The following is a 25,090-nucleotide window of genomic DNA, read 5'->3' as shown; positions in this document are numbered from 1 at the left end:
TCTCATTACTGCACTCCACCCAAAGTACATATCCACAATTCTCAAGCGCATTAAAACAGTCTTATTCCTGACAGTCTTATACAATCTAAAGTTCTGTTGACTAGGTATCAACTGTGTTTTGCACTGACCTTAGTTTCTCAATGGATTAAAAGTGAAGAGTTTAAAGTGGGTAATGCTACTGCAGTCTAGGCCAAATGAAAACAAAAGAAATTAAAAAAAACAACTCCATCTTGCATATGACCAAAGGAAGATGATTTACTAATACCTGTAAATTTTACTAAATTACAAAGATTCCAAAAGAGTTGTGGCAACTGTATTCCCAAAGTTCACTTCCTACTTAGAACAATGTGATAAAATAATGTTGAATCATAAATGCATCTCTATTTTATGTCTATGTAATATCTAGTTACACTACATCTTCATGCCAAAAATATGATTAATTTTCTTTCAAATTCATAAAATTCCAATGAAACTAATTTACCTGGATATACTCTGTAAGAGTATTGAAAACTTGTTTTGCAACCTGGATGGCTTTGGAAAAATTTCGTTGTCCTTGCTCATCAATAACATCCTTCCCAGAATAATACCAATAGAAATCACTAATGGATTCCTAAAAAAACCCAACAAACAGCTGTCAGAAGCACAAAGAGATAATGTAATCAAAGTGTCTTTAGCTGATTATTCATAAAATAGAATAGAATAGAAATAACCAGGCTGGAAAAGACCTTTGAGATCATCGAGTCCAACCTATCACCCAACACCATCAAATCATCTAAACCATGGCACCAAATGCCCTGTCCAGTCTCTTTTTAAACACCTCCAGTGATGGTGACTCCACCACCTCCCTGGGCAGCCAATTCCAGTTTCTGTGATGAACTTCCTAACATCCAGCCTAAACCTCCCTGGCACAGCTTGAGACTGTGTCCTAAAGATAAGAAAAATAACACTAAGAAACATTATAGTTCTGCAAATTGTTTAGCTTATAAAGTTTTTAAATGAGCCCCCCACAATGATTTCTAGTGTGATGATATCTAGTGTGGGGTGTCCCTGCCCATGGCAGGGGGGTTGGAACTAGATGATCCTTGTGGTCCCTTCCAACCCTGACTGATACTATGATACTGTGATACTATGATTTCAAGTGTTGCCCCACAAATTGTAGTTTCATCTCAAGGGAATTAAGAGGAAAATGAATAAAATTAAATATATAATTTCTAAATCCCACAGCAAACTTCAAAATGAAATAAAATTAAAATAAATTGGATCTTTAGATATCTGCTTTTAGAAATATAACTGTCTGCATTCTGAAAAGGAGTATAAGTTAACCTACCTGAACTCTTAATAAGTAATCCACAGTAGAAATGATAATATTAACAGTTGTATTGTTACCAGTCTGAGTTCTCAGGTAATTCTGAAAATCTAAAATGTCAGATAAAAGTTTAACTTACATTTTTTTAAGTGTTAAAGACTTACAAAACTACTCCTGCAAATTAAATTAATTAATTGTAAACCTTTTTTTAACACACATACACACCCATAAACCATTCTAAGATTTGCAGCATTTTACTGCAGGGATCACATAGCAGTGAACTTCTGGTGTTTAACTGCTTTATTGGTAGAACTTAAAATTGGACTTATTGTCACCCCACTTTATCTTTTTATCTCTAGAACTCCAACAGTATCCACATAATTATGCCTACTAAAGCATACATATACCTTCCCTTACATTTTTCTCTCAGCATCTTCACTGTCTGGAAGTCAGAAACCATGTCCTATATGAATTCACCTTTCCTAGTATGTCAAGATCCAAAATGATACATTTTAGAAAGCATTATCTTTTCTATAAAGTTAAATATGATAATTTAAAAAGAAAAAAAAAAGAAGTGGCAATTCAATCCCACATAAAATTTTTCCTTTTGTGTCTAGTCTAGCAGCTGTATCACCTTTTGTACAGCCTGCCATACCTTCAGCAATTAAAAGCTTTTACCGTTAGTCACCAACACCTTGGCTTAGCTGACTGGCAGACTGCCCACAAACCTGAATTGTGTCCTTCACAAAGTAATTGAAGGAATCGGAAGAGGTCACAGGTGAACTCATCATCCTGCATCACCTTTTCTCCTGCAGAAAGGCCAGATGGAAGCAGATTATCACAGGCTCACAAGTAACACCCTGCAGCCTCTGAAGAAAATCTCCATATTTAAATTTAATAGAGCAGGGAGGAGAAAACTTATAAACATCAAGCTATCTGAAGCACATATAGTGTGCCTGGTAGATAGTTATTTGATTTAAAAACAAAACACAAACTATGAAACTTTTGATTTCTAAATATGGCAGCATGAGCTTGGCAACATTTTACAAATAATCCATGATTTACATGCTTGTGTGACTTTGCTGGGCATAAATGTTGGGCTACATATGAAGGTTAGTATTGGATTAATTTGGTTTCTATTCATCACAAAACAATGTACTTAAAGATACAGAAAAAGATTTATTCAAACAGTCATAAAAATAATTCCTTAAATAAACTATTAGGCTTTAAAATACTATAAAATAACTCATGAATTTTACAGCTATGTGCATTCCCAAGAATTGTTTAGGTTGAAATGTTTGAGGATTTAGTACCTATCTGCTGCTGACACAAATTGGATGTTGGGCACTGGTCTTCCTTGACAAAATACAGCAATAAATTTATGATGAACTAGAGCAAATGTCAAAGTGCTTTACTGAATTGGCTCCAAATGTATAAATCTTCAAATTATTCTCTTGATTTTTCACAGGAAATAGTATACTAAGAGGCCCCCAATTAATGAAGTAGTATTTCAGTTACATCATACATACAGATAACTTAGTATACTGACATTTGAGAAGGAGAAAACAACCATCTGCCCAGGAAAACAATCAGATCTGAGGAAAATGTAGAAAAGCTAATAAAATGACACAGGAGGATAACACAGGTATTCAAAACAATAAAGACCACCTATTGAAAGTAAGGAGATTCCATTTAGGACTTTGGAAAAGTATTGTGAATGTGCATAGCAACAAAAATGGAAGCCATAAAAACTTCTGCTTTTTAAGAATCACTTGAACATGTGGCCAAGTGCTATTTGCAGATAACAAAAGGAAAGAAGATAAAAATGTAAGTGAACTTCAAGACAGTTTGGAAGATGATTTTTTTTTTTCAATGGAGATATATTTAGGCTTTTATTGATCTTCAAAGTCCCTTGTCTATAAAGAAAATATTTTACTGTGTGGTCAGAAAGAAACTAGAAACTGAGTAAATGATTTCAAATTAAAATGATAAAAAGCTTCTTTCAAAAATGGTATAGACAATGATAATTACATTTACAATTATTGACATACTGTTATAATGAGGAATAACTAATTATAACATCTACATTTAGATTAGCAAATAGATAATAACATTATGACAGCTGAATTGTAAACAATACTTAGTACAATTTGGAATATATATAAATACAAACATGATCAGAAATTGAACTTCATAAAGTCATGAATGTGTACAAGTTGAAGCTAATGGGCATATCAACCCACAGCCTGTGAATTTAAAGGAAGAAGCTTCAGTACAAAGGGAGGATTAAAAAGCAAAAACATTCTGAAAACTAATACGTTGCTATCATGACATAATGTTTGGTATTAAGAGCTCACATCACCAAAGCTTAGGCCAAGGCATGGGGAAAGACAAAATGCTCTTCCTCCCAATTTCAGACATGTACTTATTGTAGGGGCAAAAAATATCAAATTCTTTCTCCAAGAATGAACCAAATACCATAAATACCATTCCATGACATTTTGTCCATCCCAGATATAAATACTAGATATGTAGTTTTTCAGTCAGACTGAAAACCCTTCCAGCTAATTAAACAATGAAAAATAAATGACTGTTTCTGTCAGTGATGATTAATGTATACATACAATATATGCCCAAATAGGCACAAAGGCAAAATCAAGACATGACTGCCCCCTCAGAAATGTATTATTCAACACTGTGTGCAGGTTCAGTTCTGTCAGTATGGCTCTGTTGTTGATGGACAAAGGCTAGAGTATTGAATATCCTGCAGGATTAGTCAATTTGTAATTGAACTGAACTCTTGTCATTCTTAAAGTTACACTTGGAGTCATATGCTTTGTTTATCTAGAGAATCGATGCAAAAATAATCTTTACTGAAACCCAAATATTTGGTGGAGTCTCTACCTTCACACATGCAGTGCATGCAGCTTGACTGCTGCGATAGCAATGATTTAAAAAAATACCTCATAGGGAAACTTGTTCATATATTACAGTGACAAAATCAAGCCCATAAAGGGCTCAAACATGCATTTCATTACAGTTTAGTATTTTTCCACTCTATTTTTCTTACTCTCCTATCAAGAGAGATTTTTCAGGGAAAGAGAAACCAAGTCTCATCAATTCATGAAGCTATCTTCTGGAATGGAGGAATTTTTATAAACTAAATTACAATGTTGATATTGTAAGGCTTTGGAAGGGTCTTTTAATTAGCTCCACCATAAAGAAAGCACAAAACAAATACAAGTTATTGCAAGATTCTGCACAATTAGAAGATGTTTCAGTACATCTTTTCACAGATGTTGAAAGTTTCTTTTCTTTTGGAAGTATTTTTTACAAATTTCAAAAACTAAGGAAAAAACAACCAACCAACCAACCAAAACCAACCAATTTAAAAAGCCTAACAAGCAAGAACCAACCCTGTTTCAAGCAGCTTGGCCACACTAAGATTTGAAATAATCCAAGTTTTCAGTTTCTACAGCTGATCAAAATCTGACTAAAACCTATGTTGGTATTGACAGGAATTTGAACTTTCAGATATAACTTACTAACTCTAAGAGATCTCTCAGTGGCAGCTACAGAATGGAAGTACAGATCCATTTCTTTTAATAAAATCTAAGAGAAGAATCTTCGGTGCTGTGCACACAAATTCATGCCAGTACACACAAAGATTTGCATAGGTAACATTCTAACAAATACACACACTGCATAGAGTATGACCGGTTGCCATGAAACCATGGAGTCTCTCATTTCTGTGATATGATGTATGTTCTGGCATATATTTGCTTAGATGTTAAAATGCTGCCATTGCTCATGCTGTATGTGAAGGACATACAGCACACATGAATGCTTTAAGCCTGGTTTTTGCAAAACTGGTAACTTGTGTTTGTGATATATAGGAACAGAATGTGCAGGGAATGAAAATAAGATTGAATGAAAAATGAAAGATATGGGTTTCTTCCTTGAAAGTGCATATGTCCAAGTTTAATAGTTCCCTCTGTCTTTCTGTTAAAAACATCAGTGGAAAATATCTGACTGCTGTTACTCATCAGAAACATTGGTTTGATGCTGCATAGTACAGAAATATACAAGTGCTTTCAGATTTCAAAAAGGAACAGGGCTCACTCTTTGATGGCTGTTAAGTGAGAGCATATCTCTCCCATAGTAAATCAAAAGAATTTATTCTTATTAGAAGACCCAGTCAATACTGGGTTAGATTGTGAGTGTTGCATGCCTTCGACTTCCCAATTAATTGATTCAGCTATGTAAGGCACTTGTTTTCTCAGCCAGTGACACACAATTTGCTTGAACTGAAGCTACTTAAGTTCCCTTTTAAATGCAAACGGCAATTCAAATACAGTGGTATAAAGGTGGAAATCACTCCTCTAATGTAGGCTACAGCAGATCACACAGAATTTAAACATCCACCTTAAGTGTGAATAGGTTGGTGAAAGATTAAAGTGTATTTATGGATTTCATATTACTAATAGCTGAAAATAGTCATGATGTATACCCTCATTATAGGTATTTATTATATGGCAAATATATCACTCTCACTATTATATGAAGTCCATTAAGACCTACTATCAGTAAAAATTCTGAAATACTACTTGAGAACTTACTAAAAAAAAACCCAAACCAATATTAAAAGGAAAAAAAAAAAAAAAAAAGCCTTCCTTACAAAAAGGAAAACCAAAATAAAATAATCTAAATATTAACTTCGCATCTTAATTTTTTTACTTCATATGGCATGTAAAACAAATCTCTCTAAAGGAGAAAAACATTGCACTTTCAAGATGTTTGTGACTCAGTGAAATAGCATTGAGTGTTAAGAGAAAAATTAAAAACTATTCCAAAATAGTAAACATTTCTACATATCTTCGGTTTTGAACCCCCCCCTTATTTGAAAAGGAAACAGAACAATCAAAACAAAATACATACAGAAGAAACAAGACTGAGAACATCACAAAAACGTGTAAGAAACACATTTGCTAAAGAACCATCAATGTTGTTACCAGTGGGGGGTCCAGGGTTTGTAAAGGGAAGATAATACCAGTCAGAGGAATATCAGGACAAGGAGCTTACAATGCAGACAGAACAAAGAAACATTTGGAATAGACTAATAAATCTCACATCCAGGCTGTCTCAGTACAGGCTTTCCACCTGTTGCCAAGGTTGACATGGGACTAGAAGAAAAATTGACTCTATTCCCCTAAGTGTCATAAGTGTCAATAGCTGTTTTTCTTTGACTTTAGCAAAAACAATTTCAGGCTTATGGGTTGTAAACTAAATGACAATTACACATTAATATGATTCTTCATCAGATTCAGATGACATGACATACAGGCTACAGTGGACATTTTACATCCCATTGTTCCCTTGGGAATGAATAAAATTATCTTTAATTGAGGAGTAATTAATTACTTACAAAGTGTCACTCTTAAAAAAGAAATGCCAGAAAACATTTCCACATCTTTAGTACTTCCATTGTAGTATTTACAGATGGCTATTGATCGGATTGCAAACAGACATATGATCTAAGTAATCACATAAAATCTAGGATATTTTGTTGACTACAGGAGTTTCCCCGCAAATACACTGGCTGGGCTTTCATAATGCTGTCAGGTATTAATACCAGTACCTCTACAGCTCTTACATAAACTACTTTTCAACTAAATGAAAAAGATATGCTTCATAATATAAAAAATTGCAATTATTATTTGAAGGTAGAATATCATCAAGAATAATACAATCTTGAAAAGGTGAAGGGCAGTCTTTTTTTGCTTTGGGTTTGCTTTGTTCAGTTTTCTTAAATTTTCAGTAGCTGAATAATAATTCATAAAAAAGGTGTTATTTACAAATATTATCCCTATTTGCCAAGAAATCATTGGCATAGCATTATTACCGTATCTTGACATTGCTGCTGCACAGTAACAAAAAAGATGAAAACACCATTTTAAGAGTGTAGAATTTTGTTAATCTGCTAAATAAAAAAATTCCACTGATAAATAAAAATCCAGATCACCCTCCTTCCCAATATCTAGCTAACGAAAAGATGTGTTGCATTTAAACTTCTTGTTTATGCTGAACATTTTGTATTTTAAATTTGACAGGAACACCTCATGGTAACTGCTCCTACAAAGCTCTTTCTTTACTTGAATTCAGGAAACTTTGGAAGTTTAACACATCGAGTGGCTTTCAGAGCAAGGAATAACCACCTGTAAACATTATTGATTCCTCAAAATAAGAAATGCACCACCTTTCTTGTATCAACCCCTGATTGCATTAGATAGACCTAGCCAGTAGCAAGTCGTCTCCTTACCAACCACTCACAAATCCTCACTGGATCCACCACTGATTTCCCGTGTGCACAAATCAATGCAGCGATAAAGCCACATTCAATACACAACATAAATACTACAGGAGGACTACAGCACAATGCTTTGGGTATGTAAAGATATAAATTTTTTTAACATTCATCTATCACAAACACTGGGCTCACTAAAATGAAAATAAATTAGAAAAAAATCAATTATAAAACTTGCTGCTCTTACATATAATGTGCCAGTCACTGTACAACTCCTGAGAAAAGGAGAAAGAACAAACCAGGGAAAGTTGAAACACAACCCACAGATTTTGGAATACCTATTTGTAATAATAATAGAAAAGAACCCACTAGTTTAACAGCCTTACAGGAACAAAAATTATCTAACGGTGCTCAGGAGCTGTACAGTGCTTACACAAAGCTAAGAGCATAGGCAGTTGTTTTTAAGAATTACCATGCTCATGAGTGATGACTGAGGAAGGGAGGACAGGACAATTAGTTCAAAGAAAAAGAAACAAGAAAAATAAAAAGGAAAAAAATTGAAAAATTGTTTTTAGCAAATACAAAAGATAGTTAGTACTGGTTTGGGCCAAATTAGTGCTATACTAAAAATGAAAGATCAACTAAACTTAAAATTTAAAAAAAAGAGTAAAAAATGGGGAAGCGTAAAAATCACTTAAGTAGAGTTGATTTTGCAGCATTTAAAGATATGTTTATATTTTCATGCAAAAAGAGTCATTTCCAGAAAGAGAAGCAGCGATAAAACAGTTAATTTCAAAATTCAACATTATAACTAATAAATTTAATTATTTATAGAAATGTTGTCCAAAAGAGCAAAACACTCTGCAGCATTTCAGCATGAAACTCATGGCCAAAACTTGATATGTCATATAGCTGCATCACTGCCAAATCCGCAATCTTGTAACCAAATTTTATTCACATGGGTTCACTTAATTTTGTTCACTCACAGAAGTCTAGCAGGATTTGATCTATATTTTAAATCATGGGAGCACTCTCAGAGAAGCAGCATTTATGATTGGTCATGAAGTCATTCAGTCAAATTTAAGAGTTCATGATTTTGATTTGAGAAAAGCAGTTGAACATTCAAGAAATATGCCACATAAAAGAAGTACAGGCCCAACAGCCAATGAGATGTGCAGTGTTGTAAGTATGAGTTATGAACCTCCAAATGCAATAATGATTACACAGTCATATACTTTTACCTTGTTTTTTAAGATAAAAACATATCAAAATATTAGGGCACTGTAGGATTTAAACATAAAAATGCACTGTAAAAAATACTGAGGGGGAAAAATGTGCTTTGGTAACACTATGAAGTCACACAAGAATGAACTTAATGTTTCCAGAGAATCACAGTAAGGGAGCATAGAACTTACTGTCAGACAGAAGAAAGAAATTGACAATGAACTGACAACAAAGGGGGCAGGAATTCAAATTGCTTCAAAGTCAAAAGTAAAGCAAAAAAATAATTCATATTTCCTCAAACAGAAAGATGTAATAATTTTTTTCAAAGAAAAATCTTTCCCAGAAGACATTTTTTCAAATAGCCAGTTAGTTCTCTTGACCTCTAATATTTAAATTATCGCTTAACTCTGTCTGATTTTCATTGCATTCAGGTCAGTTTAAGAAATCAGGTGGGAATTCTTGATTTTATTTTATGCTGAAACTGATTTGGGACTTCTGTAAATGCTGTTGTTTGTAACTAGAATTTTACATGTAATGTCTTCACTTCTTCAGAATAATGGGCAGGAGTCCTCCGAGACTGCTTTGGAACTTAGCACATGCTAGTGATTTCTTATTAACAACAATGGGCTTAGGTAGGCTCATTAAATAAACCACTCCTAAGGACTGTATTTTAGCTTCAGCCTCTACATATATATTTACAGGATACTTTCAAATTCAGCTTTTCTCTGCAAAATGTAGAAGAGAAAAATCACAGCTCATTTATGTCAAATTGACAGTACCTGATCCCTCTTCAGTCACCATGCCAAGGCCTTCTGCTTTGTTCTGACGTTCAAATGCATTTAGGTCAAGAACACTGCAATGAGAAAAATTACATTTGCCCTGTGATTAATTAAGTATATGTAATATTTCATTTTATAAAGAAGGATTTGTGATTTCATTTAAGTATGCAATCATACCAGTGTCAAGAAGATGTATATCAGTGGCTTGGTATATATGTCTGCTACAAGACTACAAAACCCAGCTCTACAGTTAATCTGCTTTTGCTCTGCAAATGACAGAAGAATTTAGCTCTTTATGGCTGATCCAGAAAAAAAAAAAAAAAAGAGAGTATATATGTGTTTATCATATATATATACACTAACTTTAGGGGTCAATGAGAAACCATATTATTGACTACTTTCATATTACAGCCCAGTTCATCCCAAGCAGCAAGATCCATTAAGAAATTACGATATTATTAGTTCCACTCAGTGTTCCTCTCCTTCCATGTTCGGAAAGACTGAAGCTGCCCAAGAGGAATATGTATTCAACTAACCAGATTTAAGGAACATGCACGCTTACATATTCACATTTGTGAATCTGCAAAGTTATGCCTTCATTGCTTAACATGTCAGCTAATCATGGACAAGCATGAATGTTTACGAAAGTCAGATGAAGGTAAAGGAACTAGCCCAGTAATTCTGGTGGCAAGAAACCTCACTGATTTAAAAGTGAAACTTGGCCAAAGGCGGTGTTTAAAAAAAGGATATAACATGGTACCCTTGACAGAAGACTGAATCACTTAATCCAGGGAGCCCCTTTTAGTTCTGAGTTTTATGTTGAGAAATTATTTATTGAAATTATTTATTCTTTAGAATTAGATATAAAACATTTAAATATATGTATATTTGCATAAAAACAAAATCAATATGAATTGCTAAGAAGAATGAAATGGCAAAGAGGTTAAACTGCCTCCTCAGTTTATTAAAACGTAATATTCCATTCCTTTTCTGTTTTCTAAAAAGTCTCATTAAGATTTTTAAGATAGTTGGGTTTTCCCAAAATCTTTATGATTATTTAACATTGATCAGTAACCATGGGCCTCTGCAGGATTACAAAGTACTTGCAGAATTAAGAATTTGCCCCTGAGCCTCTTAACTCTAGAGTTGTTTTCTGTTATTCCTCAAATAGATACAAACTGTTGTGAAAAGAGCTCTTTTATCAAGGCAGATCCATGGCATAAGAAGATTTTCATACCACGAGCACCACTTTGTCCTTTACCCCAAGTCTAGCACATTAGAGCTCCCAGGTGCAGTTTGCAAAAAGTATAGAGAGGATCTTTCCAAAACTCTGAATGCTGTGGATTAAAACCTAAATGCAAAAATAATAATTTTTTAAGTGTCTATTTTCTTACCTACAGGACTGCATAAGACCAGCAAGGCTCTGAAAGAATCCCACATCCTTTTTATCCTTGAGGTAGTCAAGCATTTTCTGCAGTGAACACAGTTTATTCAGAGAATTCATATTTGTACTATGTGGAAACCTAGTTAATACTGCATAGATTCTAGATTACTAGTGATCCTGGCATTTTCAAATAACTCTTCATATTTACAAATTAGTTAAAAGTCTTGGGGGGGGGGGGGGAGAGGAAGGGGTATCAATAAAAACAAAACAAAAAACCCAAAGAAACAACACACCACAAACAAACCACAAACAAAATAAAATAATTTAAAAAAAACCCAAACAAACAAAAACAACAACAACAAAAAACCCCAAACAAATCCAAACAAAAAAGACCCCAACATTTAATGCTTGTATCCTTTACAGAAAAGAATGCAATACATTTTGGATGTTCCTTCCTATAACGTGGAAAATAAAGATAGTAACTGAAGTCAACACAGCCAGAATTGAGTGTTTAACATAAATACAATCATGCCACTATTAGTATTGTGTTTGCACTACCATTTCAGCTTCAGACTCAGCTTGTCATAACCTGTTTGTTTCAGGCTACTTTAGCTGCAACAGTATGTTAGTAGGCAAGTGAGTATTTTTAAAATGTGTATTAGCTTTATTGTAATTTGTAATGCCTTTCTGACAATAGATTTAGCAGCAAAAAGTTACTCAGTGCAATGAACTCTGATTCTAGAATACAATGTGCTGTTGAGTGAAGACAGAGCATGATACCAGAGCGCTCATGTTGTGAACAAAACCCACAATCTTCAGAGATCAGTCTTTGTAGGAAAGCTATAAGAATTCATATTGTGAATTAAGTAAAACTAGTTTTGCAAATAAATAGGAGTTATATGAATATTTGGTAAGTGACCTGCAAAATGAAAGAGCACACAAGCAGACACCCTTAACAAAACACATCAGCATAACCCCAAGTACTCCGAAGATCACAGAAAAAGAACAAGCCCATCAACGACACCTTAATAATCAAAGTACTTCAGAGAATGATGATGATTTTTCAAAATCACTTCTGTATCTCTCCACCCTACCCCTACCAGTCTTCCCAAGGAAGACTGAAGAGCTGATTTTAGGACTTAAAGGGAAAATGGAATGGCGAGCAGAACACCAGAGAAAATGGGTAGAAAATAGGGCAACTGGAAAAAAAAAGGAAAGAAAAGGCAATTCTAACTCTATTACTGCTGCTTTTGTAAGTATGAAATTTAGCAGTATTAGTATTATTGTAACTATTATTAGTAAACATTAGTAATTATTAGTATTATTGTAACCATTGTATTAGTATTATTGTAACCATTTCTGCACTCTGATTAGTTAAAACTTTATTGAATTACTTTTTAGATTGTAGCCTTACAAATTCAGACTAAATAACTATGTACAAATGTAATGATTTTACAAAGTAATTTAACATCATTACATCAGAAACAATTGGCAACGGCTCAGGCAGATACTTTTCTGCACAATTTGTGGTGTTTCTGGTCATTTCTGGGTAATGATAGCCCCTGAAAATACCATTATTTCGGAATGGATTCAATTGCTTCAGTAGTTGCTTAACTGTTCCCACTTCTCTGTATTCTTCAAACAATATATTAATAGGCAGTATGAAGCCTTCTGGACTCGGGCATCTTCAACTAGTACAGAACACTGAAGCTACTCTGTATCTGTTGCTTCTATTCAACAGTGCAGAATACTGTTAAGACACCAGACTTGCCCACTGCTCACCATAAATTAGAAAATCAAGTTTGAGTTCTCTGCTTTTATCATCAAACTCTCCATGGCATGTTCAGTAATTCTGAAGTTCTGTAACATTTTCATTGCTGAAGACAGGGGTCAGCAATTTTGCTCTACTGGCTATAGGACAGTGGTAATCTTCCAGGAAATAATTTCCTTCCATAGAATTCCTCTAGAAGTTAATAATTTTACATAAAATACCCCCCTTCTAGCTGAACTACAAAACAAATTTATTTCAGCCTTGTGTTTTCTAAATTAATTATATATTTGCAAGTCAGGAGTACATACCTAGGAACAAGGTACATCTGTACACTTTTTTTCTTTGAGAACAAGAGTAATAGGATAAACAGCATCTGGCAAATAGTCACATTACATAATGCACTGTTACAATAACGATAACCAATAAAGATCTACACTGACTATTGTCTTGAAAATAAATCAGTTCCTTACCTGTTGAACAGTAGAGTTTCCTCCATTTAGGATGGCAATCCCTAGCTTTAGGGTAGCTGCAACCATTGGCCCCATCTCACCTTGAAATATTTTAAAACATACTTTTAGATCATATATACAAATAAGAATTTTCTATTAATTTCCACCTGGGGAAGGTTGATGAGCTGGTTGAGAGTATATGGGTTAAGATTAAAGGGAAGACAGGAGAAAGTGAGTTTACAGTAGGGGTCTCTTACAGGCCACCTGACCAGCAGAACCAAGCAGATGTGGCCCTACATAAGAATATAGAAGCAGCTTCGCATTCACAAGCCGTGGTCCTCATATGAGATTTCAATCACCCTAACATCTGCTGGAGGGACAACACAGCTAGGTACCAGCATTCCAGGATGTTCCTGGAATGCACAGATGACAACTTTCTCCTCCAAATGGTAGAGGAACCAACAAGAAAAGGTGCTATGCTGGACCTTGTTTTCACTAACAGGGAAGGGCTGGTGACCAATGGCTCAGGGACAGCCTTGGCTGGAGCAACCACGATGCACTATAATTCAAAATCCTCATCAGGGCATCTAGGAGGATGTATTCAAAGTTTATGACCCTGGACTTTAGGCATGCAGACTTTGATCGCTTCAGGGATCTGCTGGCCAAAGTATCATGGGAGAAAGCCCTAGAGGGGAAAGGGGCCCAGGACAGCAGGTCCATATTCAAGGATCACCTTCTTGGTGCCCAGGACCAAAGTATACCAACAAAGGTAAGAAAGAATACTAGGGGACCTGCCTGGATGAGCATGGAGCTCCTAGAATAGAATAGAATAGAATAGAATAGAATAGAATAGAATAGACCAGACCAGGTTGGAAGAAACCTTCAAGATTATCGCATCCAACCCATCATCCAACAACTTCTAATCAACTAAACCATGGCATCAAGCACCCCATCAAGTCTCCTTCTAAACATCTCCAATGATGGCAACTCCACCACCTCCCTGGGCAGCCCATTCCAACGGGCAATCACTCTCTCTATGAAGAATTTCTTCACAGAATCACAAAATCACCAAGGTTGGAAGAGACCTCAAAGATCATCAAGTCCAACCTGTCACCACAGACCTCATGACTAAACCATGGCACCAAGTGCCATGTCCACTCCCCTCTTGAATACCTCCAGGGATGGTGACTCCACCACCTCCCTGGGCAGCACATTCCAATGGCTAACAACTCTCTCAGTGAAGAACTTCCTAACATCCAGTCTAAACCTCCCCTAGTGCAGCTTGAGACTGTGTCCTCTTGTTCTGGTGCTGGTTGCCTGGGAGAAGAGACCAGCCCCTGCCTGTCTACAACCTCCCTTCAGGTAGCCGTAGACGCACTGTCACACAAAAAGAGACTGTACAAGGAGTGGAAGAAATGGGGGGAATATAAGGAAGCTGCCTGAGCAGCGAGAGACCTGGTTAGGAAAGATAAAGCTCAGTTAGAATTAAATCTAGCCAGGGAGATCAAGGGGCATAACAAAAGTTTCTATAGGTACATTAATGGCAAAAGGAAGACTAAAGAATGTGTTGGGCCCTCTCAGAAAGGAAATGCCATCCAGAAGGACCTTGACAGACTGGAGAGGTGGGCCTATGCCAACCTCATGACATTCAACAAGACCAAGGGCAGGGTCCTGCATCTGGGTTGGGGCAATCCCAAGCACCAATATAAGCTGGGCAGTGACTGGCTTGAGAGCAGCCCTGAAGAATAGGACTTGGGGGTGCTAGTAGATGAGAAGCACAACATGAGCCACCAGTGTGCACTTGAAGCCCAGAAAGCCAATTGTATCCTGGGCTGCATTAAGAGAAGTATAGCCAGCAGGTTGAGAGAGGCAGTACTCCCCCTCTACACTACTCTCATGAGACCCCACCTGGAGTACTGTGTCTAGGTCTGGAGCCCCTATTACAAGATATGGATGTGTGGGAATGTGACCAGAGAAGGGTCATGAGGATGATCAGGGGGATGGAGCTCCTTTCCTATGAGGACAGGCTGAGAGAGTTGGGGTTGTTCAGTTTAGAGAAGTGCAGGCTCCAAGGAGACCTTATTGTGGCCTTCCATTATCTGAAGGGGGCTACAAGAAAGCTGGTGAGGGACTTTTAGGGTGTTGTGTAGTGATAGAACTAGGGGAAATGAATCCAAGCTAGAGGAGGGTAGATTTAGATTAGATGTTAGGAAGAAGTTCTTCACCATAAGGGTGGTGAGACATGAACTGGCTGCCCAAAGAGGACGTGGAAGCCCCATCCCTGAAAAGTTTCTAAGGCCTGGCTGGATATGGCTTTGGGCAATCTGATCAAGTGGGAAGTGTCCTTGCCCATGGCAGGGGGGTTGGCACTAGATGATCCTTGAGATTCCTTCCAACCCTAACAATTCTGTGATTTTGTGTAATTTATCCATACACTGCCTTAAAAGGCAATGTATCAGGAAAGGCCTTTTTGTTTCTCTTGTAAAGAAGACCTGTTTTTCTTTCATGGTCTCTAGTGTGACAACATCTTCCTGAGTGCCTACAGACATAGTTTAATGTGTACATAACACACAAAAGAAGCAGGATATGACAGGAAGAGCTAAGATCAATGACTGTAACATTCATTACAGCATCCAGTTGTTTAAAGGCTGGGTGCACAATTTTAAGCTAGCTTTTAAGTTGAACAATGAGCCTCCTCTGCATGCCAGTCTATATATTTTTCCCTGTTTTTTTTTTTTTTCCCCAGAAAATGTCTGTGATCCAAAGCATTTAGTTACAGTAAATGAAATTTGTAAAGAGGAATTTTTAAAACATCACTAGAAAGAAATCACAGACCAAACAGCAAAATTATCAAAACTTAGAGTAAGATAGTATCTAAGGGACAAAATCATCATTTACACTTCTGAAATGTTTTATCCAAGTACAGCAACAAAGTAGATATTTGAGGACCGGGGGAGGGAAGCCAGAACAATGTTGACACTTACTTCAGAACTGTACATATCCCAGAGTTTAGGGGCCTCTTTGTCATTTCACATTGCTAAAGCTATGAATATTTTTACATTTATCTCAATCATAACTAGAAAAGACATTAATAATAATAATAACAACAACTGCATGATAATTATTCATTATAATTTCCAGATTAGCTGTCAATAATTTTTGAAACTTTGGGTGCATTTTGAAAACAAACATTAATGCCAAAAATCTGCAAGTTTTGCCCCATATGAATTATAAAAATTTCAAAGATCATTAGAAATAAGGTTTAATATGTAATCTACACAAGAAAACATTACCTTTACTAGCACTGATTGTTTGCAGAACCATCTCAGCAGCACCTCGGTCATGCAGTCTAGCTTGTTGATACAGAAGTTTTTGCTTTTCCATTTCTTTTTCCTAAATAAAAATTCCAGTCATTTAAGATGAGGACTTCAGTTACTGCCAGTTCTCCAAAGGTTTTTTCATAGTATATGGGCTCTATGGCAACATCATGGATCATTTTAATAAATACAATGCTACTGAAGAGATATTTAACATGTTCAAGTAACATTCTCCCCTTGGTGTTTTTCTTTAATATGCTTTTAGTAGTTTATCTGAAGAGAGTTATCTCAATTGTAAATCATTAGGTTAGTTCAAAGCCCATGTTCATTGTATATATTCTGCATATATCAAACTTGAACTTTTGTGCTGTGTTTTTGTGCAACAGTTCATACTCTTAATAAAATCTTCTATTACATGACCATAACTTCATACTGCTCAGTATGTGGCTCTTGAGTTGCAAGTTGTTGCTGAATTCCAGAGTAACAGAAGCATCTCAGATTTTGTTTCAAAACATATAATTATATTGCAATATATATTACCCACCCTACCAACAGAATATTTGAGAGAATATACTGTGCTTTTATATTTTACATCTCTAGCGGCAACAAACAATACTGCATGGCGTTGCTTGAGCAATGGTGAAGTTTGTTCTTTATAATTTAAACTACTACTGAAAAAATAAAGAGGTACATAAAGAGCAAACATAAAGGCACAGTTAATTCCAGATGAGTTTGAACTTTCACCAAGTTAATTGAAGTTTGCTGGAGAATTGAGGATGACTAAGCAGTATAAGTTGCAAAATGGCAGTTGCATAGAGCCCTATGACAGCGAGTCCATCAGATGGCGTGGTAAAAAGCTTACTCAAAAGGAACATGACACAACCAGTTAGTATCATGTCCATAACACAACGCCCAAAACATGTATGACCTACAAGCAGGAACAGCTGCAGCAGAAGTAGCCAGAATGACAGCTTTGCTGCCATAAACTTTCCATCCAAGTTACGGAAAAAAGACATTGGAAGATGGAAGAGGTTTAAAAAATGAAGGCTTGCTAAGTAGAGGGCATGAATAATAAATTAAAAAAGAAGAGGGATAAAAGAGAAATATGTTCAAATGAATGAAAAAGAAACCTTTAACTCAAAAGCAAACCAACACAGACACTTATGCTGTTACCAGAGAGTTCTCGCCGAGGCTGGCAAATTTGTTTCTTAAATCTTTGATAATATCGTGCTGCGGAAACAAAATTCATCAGGGGTTTTTTTCACACTATTAGCTCTCCTGTGGTTAAATTGTATCTTTTTTTTTTTTTCTTTAAATTATGTGATAGATCTAGATGGAGGCACAAAAAGAAAAAAATAAAAATAAAAAATGGCAGCTTTGCTTCATATTTAGCCATGCTAATGTTTGAAAGTTTTGCCTTCATGTTTAAACCTCTTCCTGGGAGTTCAACAAAAACAAAACATACACACAGACACACACACACACACACAATCACACACACAAACCACCAGAAAAACATGACATCACAGTTTCAATTTAGCTACAATAAAATATTTTAATTTGCTTCAGACGTTACTGACAATTGATCAGTTTCTAAAAAAAACAAACAAAAAACCCCCAAAGAACAACTTTATTTCCTATTGCTACTTTCAGCTTTAGACCCAACAGTCTTTCATTTTTCTTCCAAAATCTATGACTCACTTTTGTTCACAATCCTTACATCAGCTATACTACTTTCATTCATTCTTAAGTTTATGACAATGCTTACAGTGAGAAGGCATCTGCATAATCTACAGACATAAGGAACAGATATACATGCTTCTTGCAATGGCATTATAGAAGAATAGTAGAAGCAGGTATTTCCAGACATCTTATAGTGAGAAGACTGACATTTCCCTCAGAAATCAGGCTAATGTAATATAATAATAAACATCCACTAAAAAAACCACAACACAAAACCCCCACAAATATTTCTTTTAACTCAACCATTCCTTTGATGATTAACGTCCAAAGGTAATGGTTCCTTCTTCAGCCTGACAATGCTGTTTCTCCATACAATGTAAATAAATGTATGTGATGGCAGAGAGCCACCCACTGCACACAAAGCGCTGAACAGATACAGCTGCTGGCTGCTAGCCATTCTCCATCTACATCATTAGGATAAGCATTACTGCTAGCACTATTTTTTTGAACTTCAATGTGCTTGTCAGTTGATGACCAGAAAAACAGCAAAATAATTAGCCAGTGGTACGAATTTTCTGTCATTCACAAAACCATCAAACAAATGAAACATGTATTCACCAGAATTAAAATAAATATTTAAAAAAAACCCCAAACCTAACAACGCAAAAAAACTTAAAAGAAAACCAAGTCTATTTTATCTGGTATATTTTCATTTCATATAGGAAAAAGCTGTTCACTCAAAAATGTTCATACATGTATTCCCACATTACAGACTCATCAGCTGCCAGCTTTGAAAGCACAGACTCAAACTTCAACTTCTACTTCACTCTACTTTTTTGCTTCTTAAATCATAGAATCACAGAAACATTCGGATTGCAAAAGATCCTCAGGATCACCAAGTCCAATTGATAACCCTACTCTACAGGTAGTTGTAGAGAGCGATAAGGTCTCCCTTCAGCCTCCTCTTTTCCAAACTAAACTGCCCCAGCTCCTTCAAGTCACTCTTCATAAGATTTATTCTCCAGGCCCTTCCCCAGCTTCATTGCCCTCCTCTGCACTCACTCTGGCACCTTCACATCTCTCCTGTATTGAGGTGCCCAAAACTGGACATAATACTCAAGATGCAGCCTCACCAGGGCTGAGTACAAGGGGACAATCACCTCCCTACTCCTGCTGGACACAATATTTCTGATACAAGCCAGGATGCCATTGGCTTTCTTAGCCACCTGGGCACACTGCTTGCTCATATTCTGTTGCTTGTCTACTAGAACCCCCAGGCCCCTTTCTGCCAGACAGCTTTTCAGCCACACTTCCCCAAGCCTGTAGCATTGCTTGGGGTTGTTGTGACCCAAGTGCAGGACCTGGCATTTTGCCTTGTTGAAGCTCATCCCATTAACGTTGGCCCATTGATCCAAACTCTCCAAGTCCCTCTGTAGAGCTTCCCTACCCTTATGAACATCAACACTCCCACCTAACTTGATGTCATCTGCAAACTTACTGATGACACACTCTCTTTAAAACTAGTTTAAAACCTTGTCAATGAGCACAGCCAATTCATGTGTAAGGATTCTTGTCCCCTTATGGGACAGATGAACTCCATCTGTTGCCAGTAGACCCAGTGCCAAGAAACCTTCCTCATGGTCAAAAACCCCAAAGTTCTGTTGGTGGCACCAAACTCTAAGCCTTGTGTTAATCATATGGATTTTTCTCTTTTCTTCATTATTACTTCCTGTCACTAGAGGGATTGAGGACACCACCACTTGTGCTCCTGAGCCCTCAAGTAATCTCCCCAAGGCCCTGAAGTCTTTTAGAACTGCTTTTGTACTCCTATCTATTGCCTCTTCACTCCCAATCTGCATAATCAGCAGCAGGTAATAGTCTGATGGCCACACCAGATTGGGGAGTCTTTCAGAAATGTCCCTAACCTGTGCCCCAGGCAGGCAGCAGACCTCTCTATGGGATGGATCAGGCCTGCAAATTGGGCCCTCAGTTCCCAATAAGGGAATCCCCTACTACTACCACCTTTCTTTTCTTCTTATTTGCACTAGTCCTAAATTCAACCATATGACAAAACCCACACATTGGACCAACCCACAAGTTTTAGCTTGAATTTGTAGGCAACAAACTTGTAAAAACTAAATAGAAGCTTTAACTCACAAGTGCACCACTGAAATTCATTATTTTTTCATAAAATGTATACAGAATGATTCCAATGATTCTTGGATTCTCCCTTCGTGCTAAATCATATGGAGAGGTTTGTTTGTGCCTACCCCCAAGCTTGTACCAATGGAGAGCAGGTGTATGATCCTACTGCCAGAGCACATTGCTGTCTTTATTCTTTTTTTAATAGTAAATTATGAAACAGTTGAAGAGTAAACAGAATGAACAAAAAGATGGAAGGGGAGGAACTGCTTAAAGTATTCTATGATGACTGCTTCTCCTCTGAATTGTCATCATATTTTAACTTTTCAAGACCTCCCTTTAGTCCAGAGAATAATTCCTATTTGATAGTTCTTACACTACCAAAACATCTGTTAATTTCAGTCTCAGGCATGCATGAGTACAGGCTGTGTATTAAAATATAACATCAAGTACTCAACCAGAATCTTTATATGTATTATTATATATGTCTTTATATATATTAAGCCTTTAAACTCAATACAAACTTGGTTATGCTCTATATGTAATATAGAATTTTCCCAAGATCACAAATCATGTAATCGTTTTGGGTAGAAAAGACCTTTAAGATCCTTGAGTCCAACCATTATATAGTTCTACCTAGTCTGATGCTAAACCATGTCCATTAGCAACACATCTATGTGTCTTCTAAACACCTCCAGGGATGGTGATTGATATGAGAGAAAGTTAACTTACAAGGACAAGGAGCAACAATTATAATAATTCAAGGCAAGTACTAGCAGGTAAATGGGCACATTGTAATGCACAGACAACTTTACTGTGGCTTTATACTGTGATCTCCCAACTGCTCACACAGTGATCACAATACGATGTATCTGTACAAAAATGAGACTACACTGCATCAGATACAGCCAAGAAAATTGTCAGTAAAACACATTTGTTGTTTTGATCACATTCTAAGCTTGCCCAAAGCTCTGACTGTGAAAAGATTCAGGACTTCCAAGATCACACTTTTTTAAAGTCTAGAGGAGTGATATGGGTTTTATTCCCATAAAAATTCAACAGCCATTCTTTTCACATACACACAGAGCATGGAATAAAAGGGTCTTCAACACCGAACTGGTAGACTGACAGACAGAAACACACACATGCACAAACATACAAAGCTTATATGTATAGTCTTGTATCCTTAAAATTGTTTCTTGTAATGTATGAAGGAAACAAGCATTACTTATTGTGTTTTTTTCCAGCAAGACACAAAATTTTCCATGGAGTATACGGTATTTAGTGTATGGTAACCAGGAAGACAGTGAAAGACATGTAGCATTTGAATAGCTGAATTCATGGAAATAGCAAAGAAGTAATTATACTATTATACTGCTTATATAATTCCTTTGGGGTTTTGTAACATGTACTTCATATTTGTGGCAATTACAATACCTTTAAAATAACTTTTTGTGCATTTGTGTGAGTGCATTCACCTTCCAGGATAATGTTTTCATTATCATATGAAAGTGGTACTGAGGCAAAGTTGATCCTGGAATACATCTTCTATTTCCACAGCTGTATAGGAATTGATTTCTTTTATGGATTGAATATTAATGGAAGCACTAGCAAACAAACCACCAAAATGCTCTTTTCAATGGAGAAGCTTATAATAGTTCTCCATATTGCCATAGGCAATGAACTTTGAAGCTACTGACTGGAGTCTGACCATGAGCTAAATTTGTGTACTCCTCATTTCAAGCAAGTAATCTCTACTTAGTCTAGCTGCCATTAGCCACAGCACAAATAACTACATTTAAACAGCTCAGAATCAAAAATTAGCTACCACACACGCCATACCTCCTCTCAGAACATCAACCTTGCATCACTATTAGCAAGCAGAATCAGTCAGCAATAGGAACTGAGACTTCTACTTGTATGAAGTAGGCTGGTGCTTAAGCCATAAGCCACCTTTTAGAAACAAACAGTGAGACTTTCATGATGAGACATGAAAGACTGTGTAAGAAATTGAGTCCAAAAAAATTACCATTGTGAAATTTCACAGCTATTGCCTCTGCATTTTTACAGAAAACACGGAACTACTAGGAACCACTTCAGGTATGGAGTAGCTATGTAGTTTCTATCAAACATTATCACAATGAAGGCTAAGGAGTCAGTTTATTCCAAAGGATCTGAATAAATATAATTGATGCCTTCTCTGTGACACTGGAAATAGAATACTACTGTATCAGAAATGCATCTCTGGTACGATACAGAAGAAAAGTCCAACTACTTTTCCTTAGGAGCCAAAGAAGTGATTTTAAGCATTCAAATTAAATTATAACCAGAAAGAAGATAACTGATGCACAAAAGGCAGGGACAGCAAAACAGCATGAAAAAGCAAATTGATACCCTGTTTCCCCCAAAATAGCAATGTGATTCTATACGGCATAGTTTGGATAAATAATTCTTGTAGTCTTTAAAGAGAGTTTATGCACAAGAAGGGTTTGGTAGAAATGTCATGCTGGAACTGAAATGTTAAAAACATTTTCAAGATCATTAAGCTGAACTTATCCAAGATGTTGGGCCTAAAAAAAAAAAAATCACAAAATTAGACCCAGACAAATACACACATACTTTTTGTTGTTTTACCTTGCTGCGTTGTGATCCTGTCACCTTAAGGAAGGGCACGGACAAGAAGCGAAATAGTAATAAGAAAAAGAAGTCCAAAATTTTTTTTCTGCAGGTGACTGACCAAATACAAATACAAAATTCTCTTTTGAATAGATTAATATATTATTTGAACATAAGTTTCATAGTTACAGAAAGACTAATAGTGAGAAACAAATAAATAGGATCTTCTCGCAAAAGATAAAGTTGAATGCTGAACAAAGAAACTGTTATAATTTGGGGAAAGAGCACTACTAAATTTCTTACTGATAAATTTGTTCATTTACCTTAGTGACTTCCTATTTATAATTTTTTACATTTATAAGCAACAGATTTTTGATATCTAACAAGCATACATGGGCTAACTGAAAAAAGCTTATAGAAATAAATATTCTTTGTTTAGTCAATGATACATCACACATTGCATTTCATGAAAAAACCCACAACAAAACAAAAACACTGAAATTTGGATTAATACTTAGACATTTAGCAAGAAACAGCAATTTATATATTGAGTAATTTTGTAGTAAGACAACTGTAACAGAACATCTGAGTGACTGAAAAGAATTTGGTATTGTACTCTTTCTAATTTTTGTATACAGACAAATAGGGAATAGATACTTAAATAGTTCTCTGCTATCTCATGCAGCATCATGTAGAAAACACAGAGAATATCTGATGTGTACGAAACAATGAGAGTAAATGCAAACATTCCCCAAACCACTCCTCAAAAATCAAAACAGCATGTAGTTTGGTATCAAATCAATTGGTATGTTTAGAAATATTTTAGAGCAATAAGAAATGAATATATTTCATGTTTCTATGTTTTAGTTGAGATATTAAATATAAGTATTAACTGAATTGAAAGTTATAAGAAAACTTTAAATGTCAGAAATATAATATGCTAAAATATAGTAAAGTATTAAAAGGATGACCAAACTAATTCTCTCAGTGCTCCTCAGAACAGACAAGTTTGTAAACTCCATTTTATTAATGGAAAAAAGAGAGACAGATCTCAGAGCAAACACATGACAAGGACTCATCTCTTATGCTAGTAATGAAATCATGTGTGTTTTCTTTTTATAGAGATGGTCACAAAAAACTAAACACCAATAATTACAGGTTTCCTATTGTCAATATAAGAAAAAGCTTTACAGTACTGATGAATAAAAGCTAACTTTTTATTATGAAGCACTAATATATATATATATATGTGAACACAAAAATACTGTATAAATTCTGATACTGGATCTAAATGACTAATCCAAAACCAGTATTGAGTATGTTAACCATCAAAACTAACGGTAGTATGTGACACTATACAAGACTCAGCCTGTTATCAGACTTCCAGCATAAGTTTTGTCTATAATATTTCTCTTCAACAGCTAAAAAAGTCAATTAGATAAATATGTAAGATAAGTTAAGTTACTCTCTCTATAATTATATGTTATATGATACTACATAATATACTATTATGAATCTGGTGACTCATATCTGCCAATCCAGCTTCTGACATGCAGTTCGCTGGCATAATAAGCTGCAGTAAGCCATGAACCAAGAAACATAAATGTCAGTTGGAAGCTATGAAGTAATGTCTAACATGACAAGAAAAACAAAACAGAAATATAACCTTACTTCAAAACTCTTCACTTCTTCTTCACCATCATCATCTTCTTCATCATGGCAGCTCTGGTATTATGTAGAAAGAAAACATTTACTGATAAATTGAGAGGGAAGGGAGGAGGGCTAAGCCTTCCTCCATTTTACACACAATTTCTCTTGATCTTCTTCATTAATTTTATTTAAACAGAAAAGATGCAAAAGATAGCAAAAAAGTTACCTTTGCCATAATGTCAGCATATGCCATATACAGGAAATCTTCTTCCAATTTGCTAGTTATTAATATAGAGAGGAAAGGGAAAACATAGAAGATCAGAGCCATTATAGTGGAACTGGAGTACCAAAGTATTTTTGTAAAGCGCCTTAATTTTTTTAAAGGACTTTCATGCTCATAATTAATTACATGAGGTTTTGTTTTATTTTTTAAAATGAGAACTTGATTAACTTATTTAAACTAAA

General features: G+C 35.7%; 1 protein-coding gene across 1 annotated transcript in view; it reads right to left on the bottom strand.

Moving 5' to 3' along the window:
* Positions 1-25,090, bottom strand: part of RYR2 (ryanodine receptor 2) — a 377,267-nt gene that overhangs the window by 31,229 nt on the left and 320,948 nt on the right. The window contains exons 77-86 of the mRNA XM_054162288.1: positions 24,852-24,903; positions 24,647-24,700; positions 22,994-23,017; positions 16,511-16,610; positions 13,239-13,318; positions 11,008-11,084; positions 9,614-9,687; positions 2,035-2,115; positions 1,328-1,416; positions 482-610 (exon numbers count right to left, since the gene is read on the bottom strand). Of these exons, the coding sequence (XP_054018263.1) occupies positions 482-610; positions 1,328-1,416; positions 2,035-2,115; positions 9,614-9,687; positions 11,008-11,084; positions 13,239-13,318; positions 16,511-16,610; positions 22,994-23,017; positions 24,647-24,700; positions 24,852-24,903 (760 nt within the window). The remainder of the gene's footprint in view (positions 1-481; positions 611-1,327; positions 1,417-2,034; positions 2,116-9,613; positions 9,688-11,007; positions 11,085-13,238; positions 13,319-16,510; positions 16,611-22,993; positions 23,018-24,646; positions 24,701-24,851; positions 24,904-25,090) is intronic.

The sequence above is a fragment of the Dryobates pubescens genome, chromosome 6 (genome assembly GCF_014839835.1).
Source record: "Dryobates pubescens isolate bDryPub1 chromosome 6, bDryPub1.pri, whole genome shotgun sequence".
Lineage (NCBI taxonomy): Eukaryota > Metazoa > Chordata > Aves > Piciformes > Picidae > Dryobates > Dryobates pubescens.
Note: the sequence above shows the minus strand (reverse complement) of the source record. Positions and strands in the feature narration are given on the sequence as shown.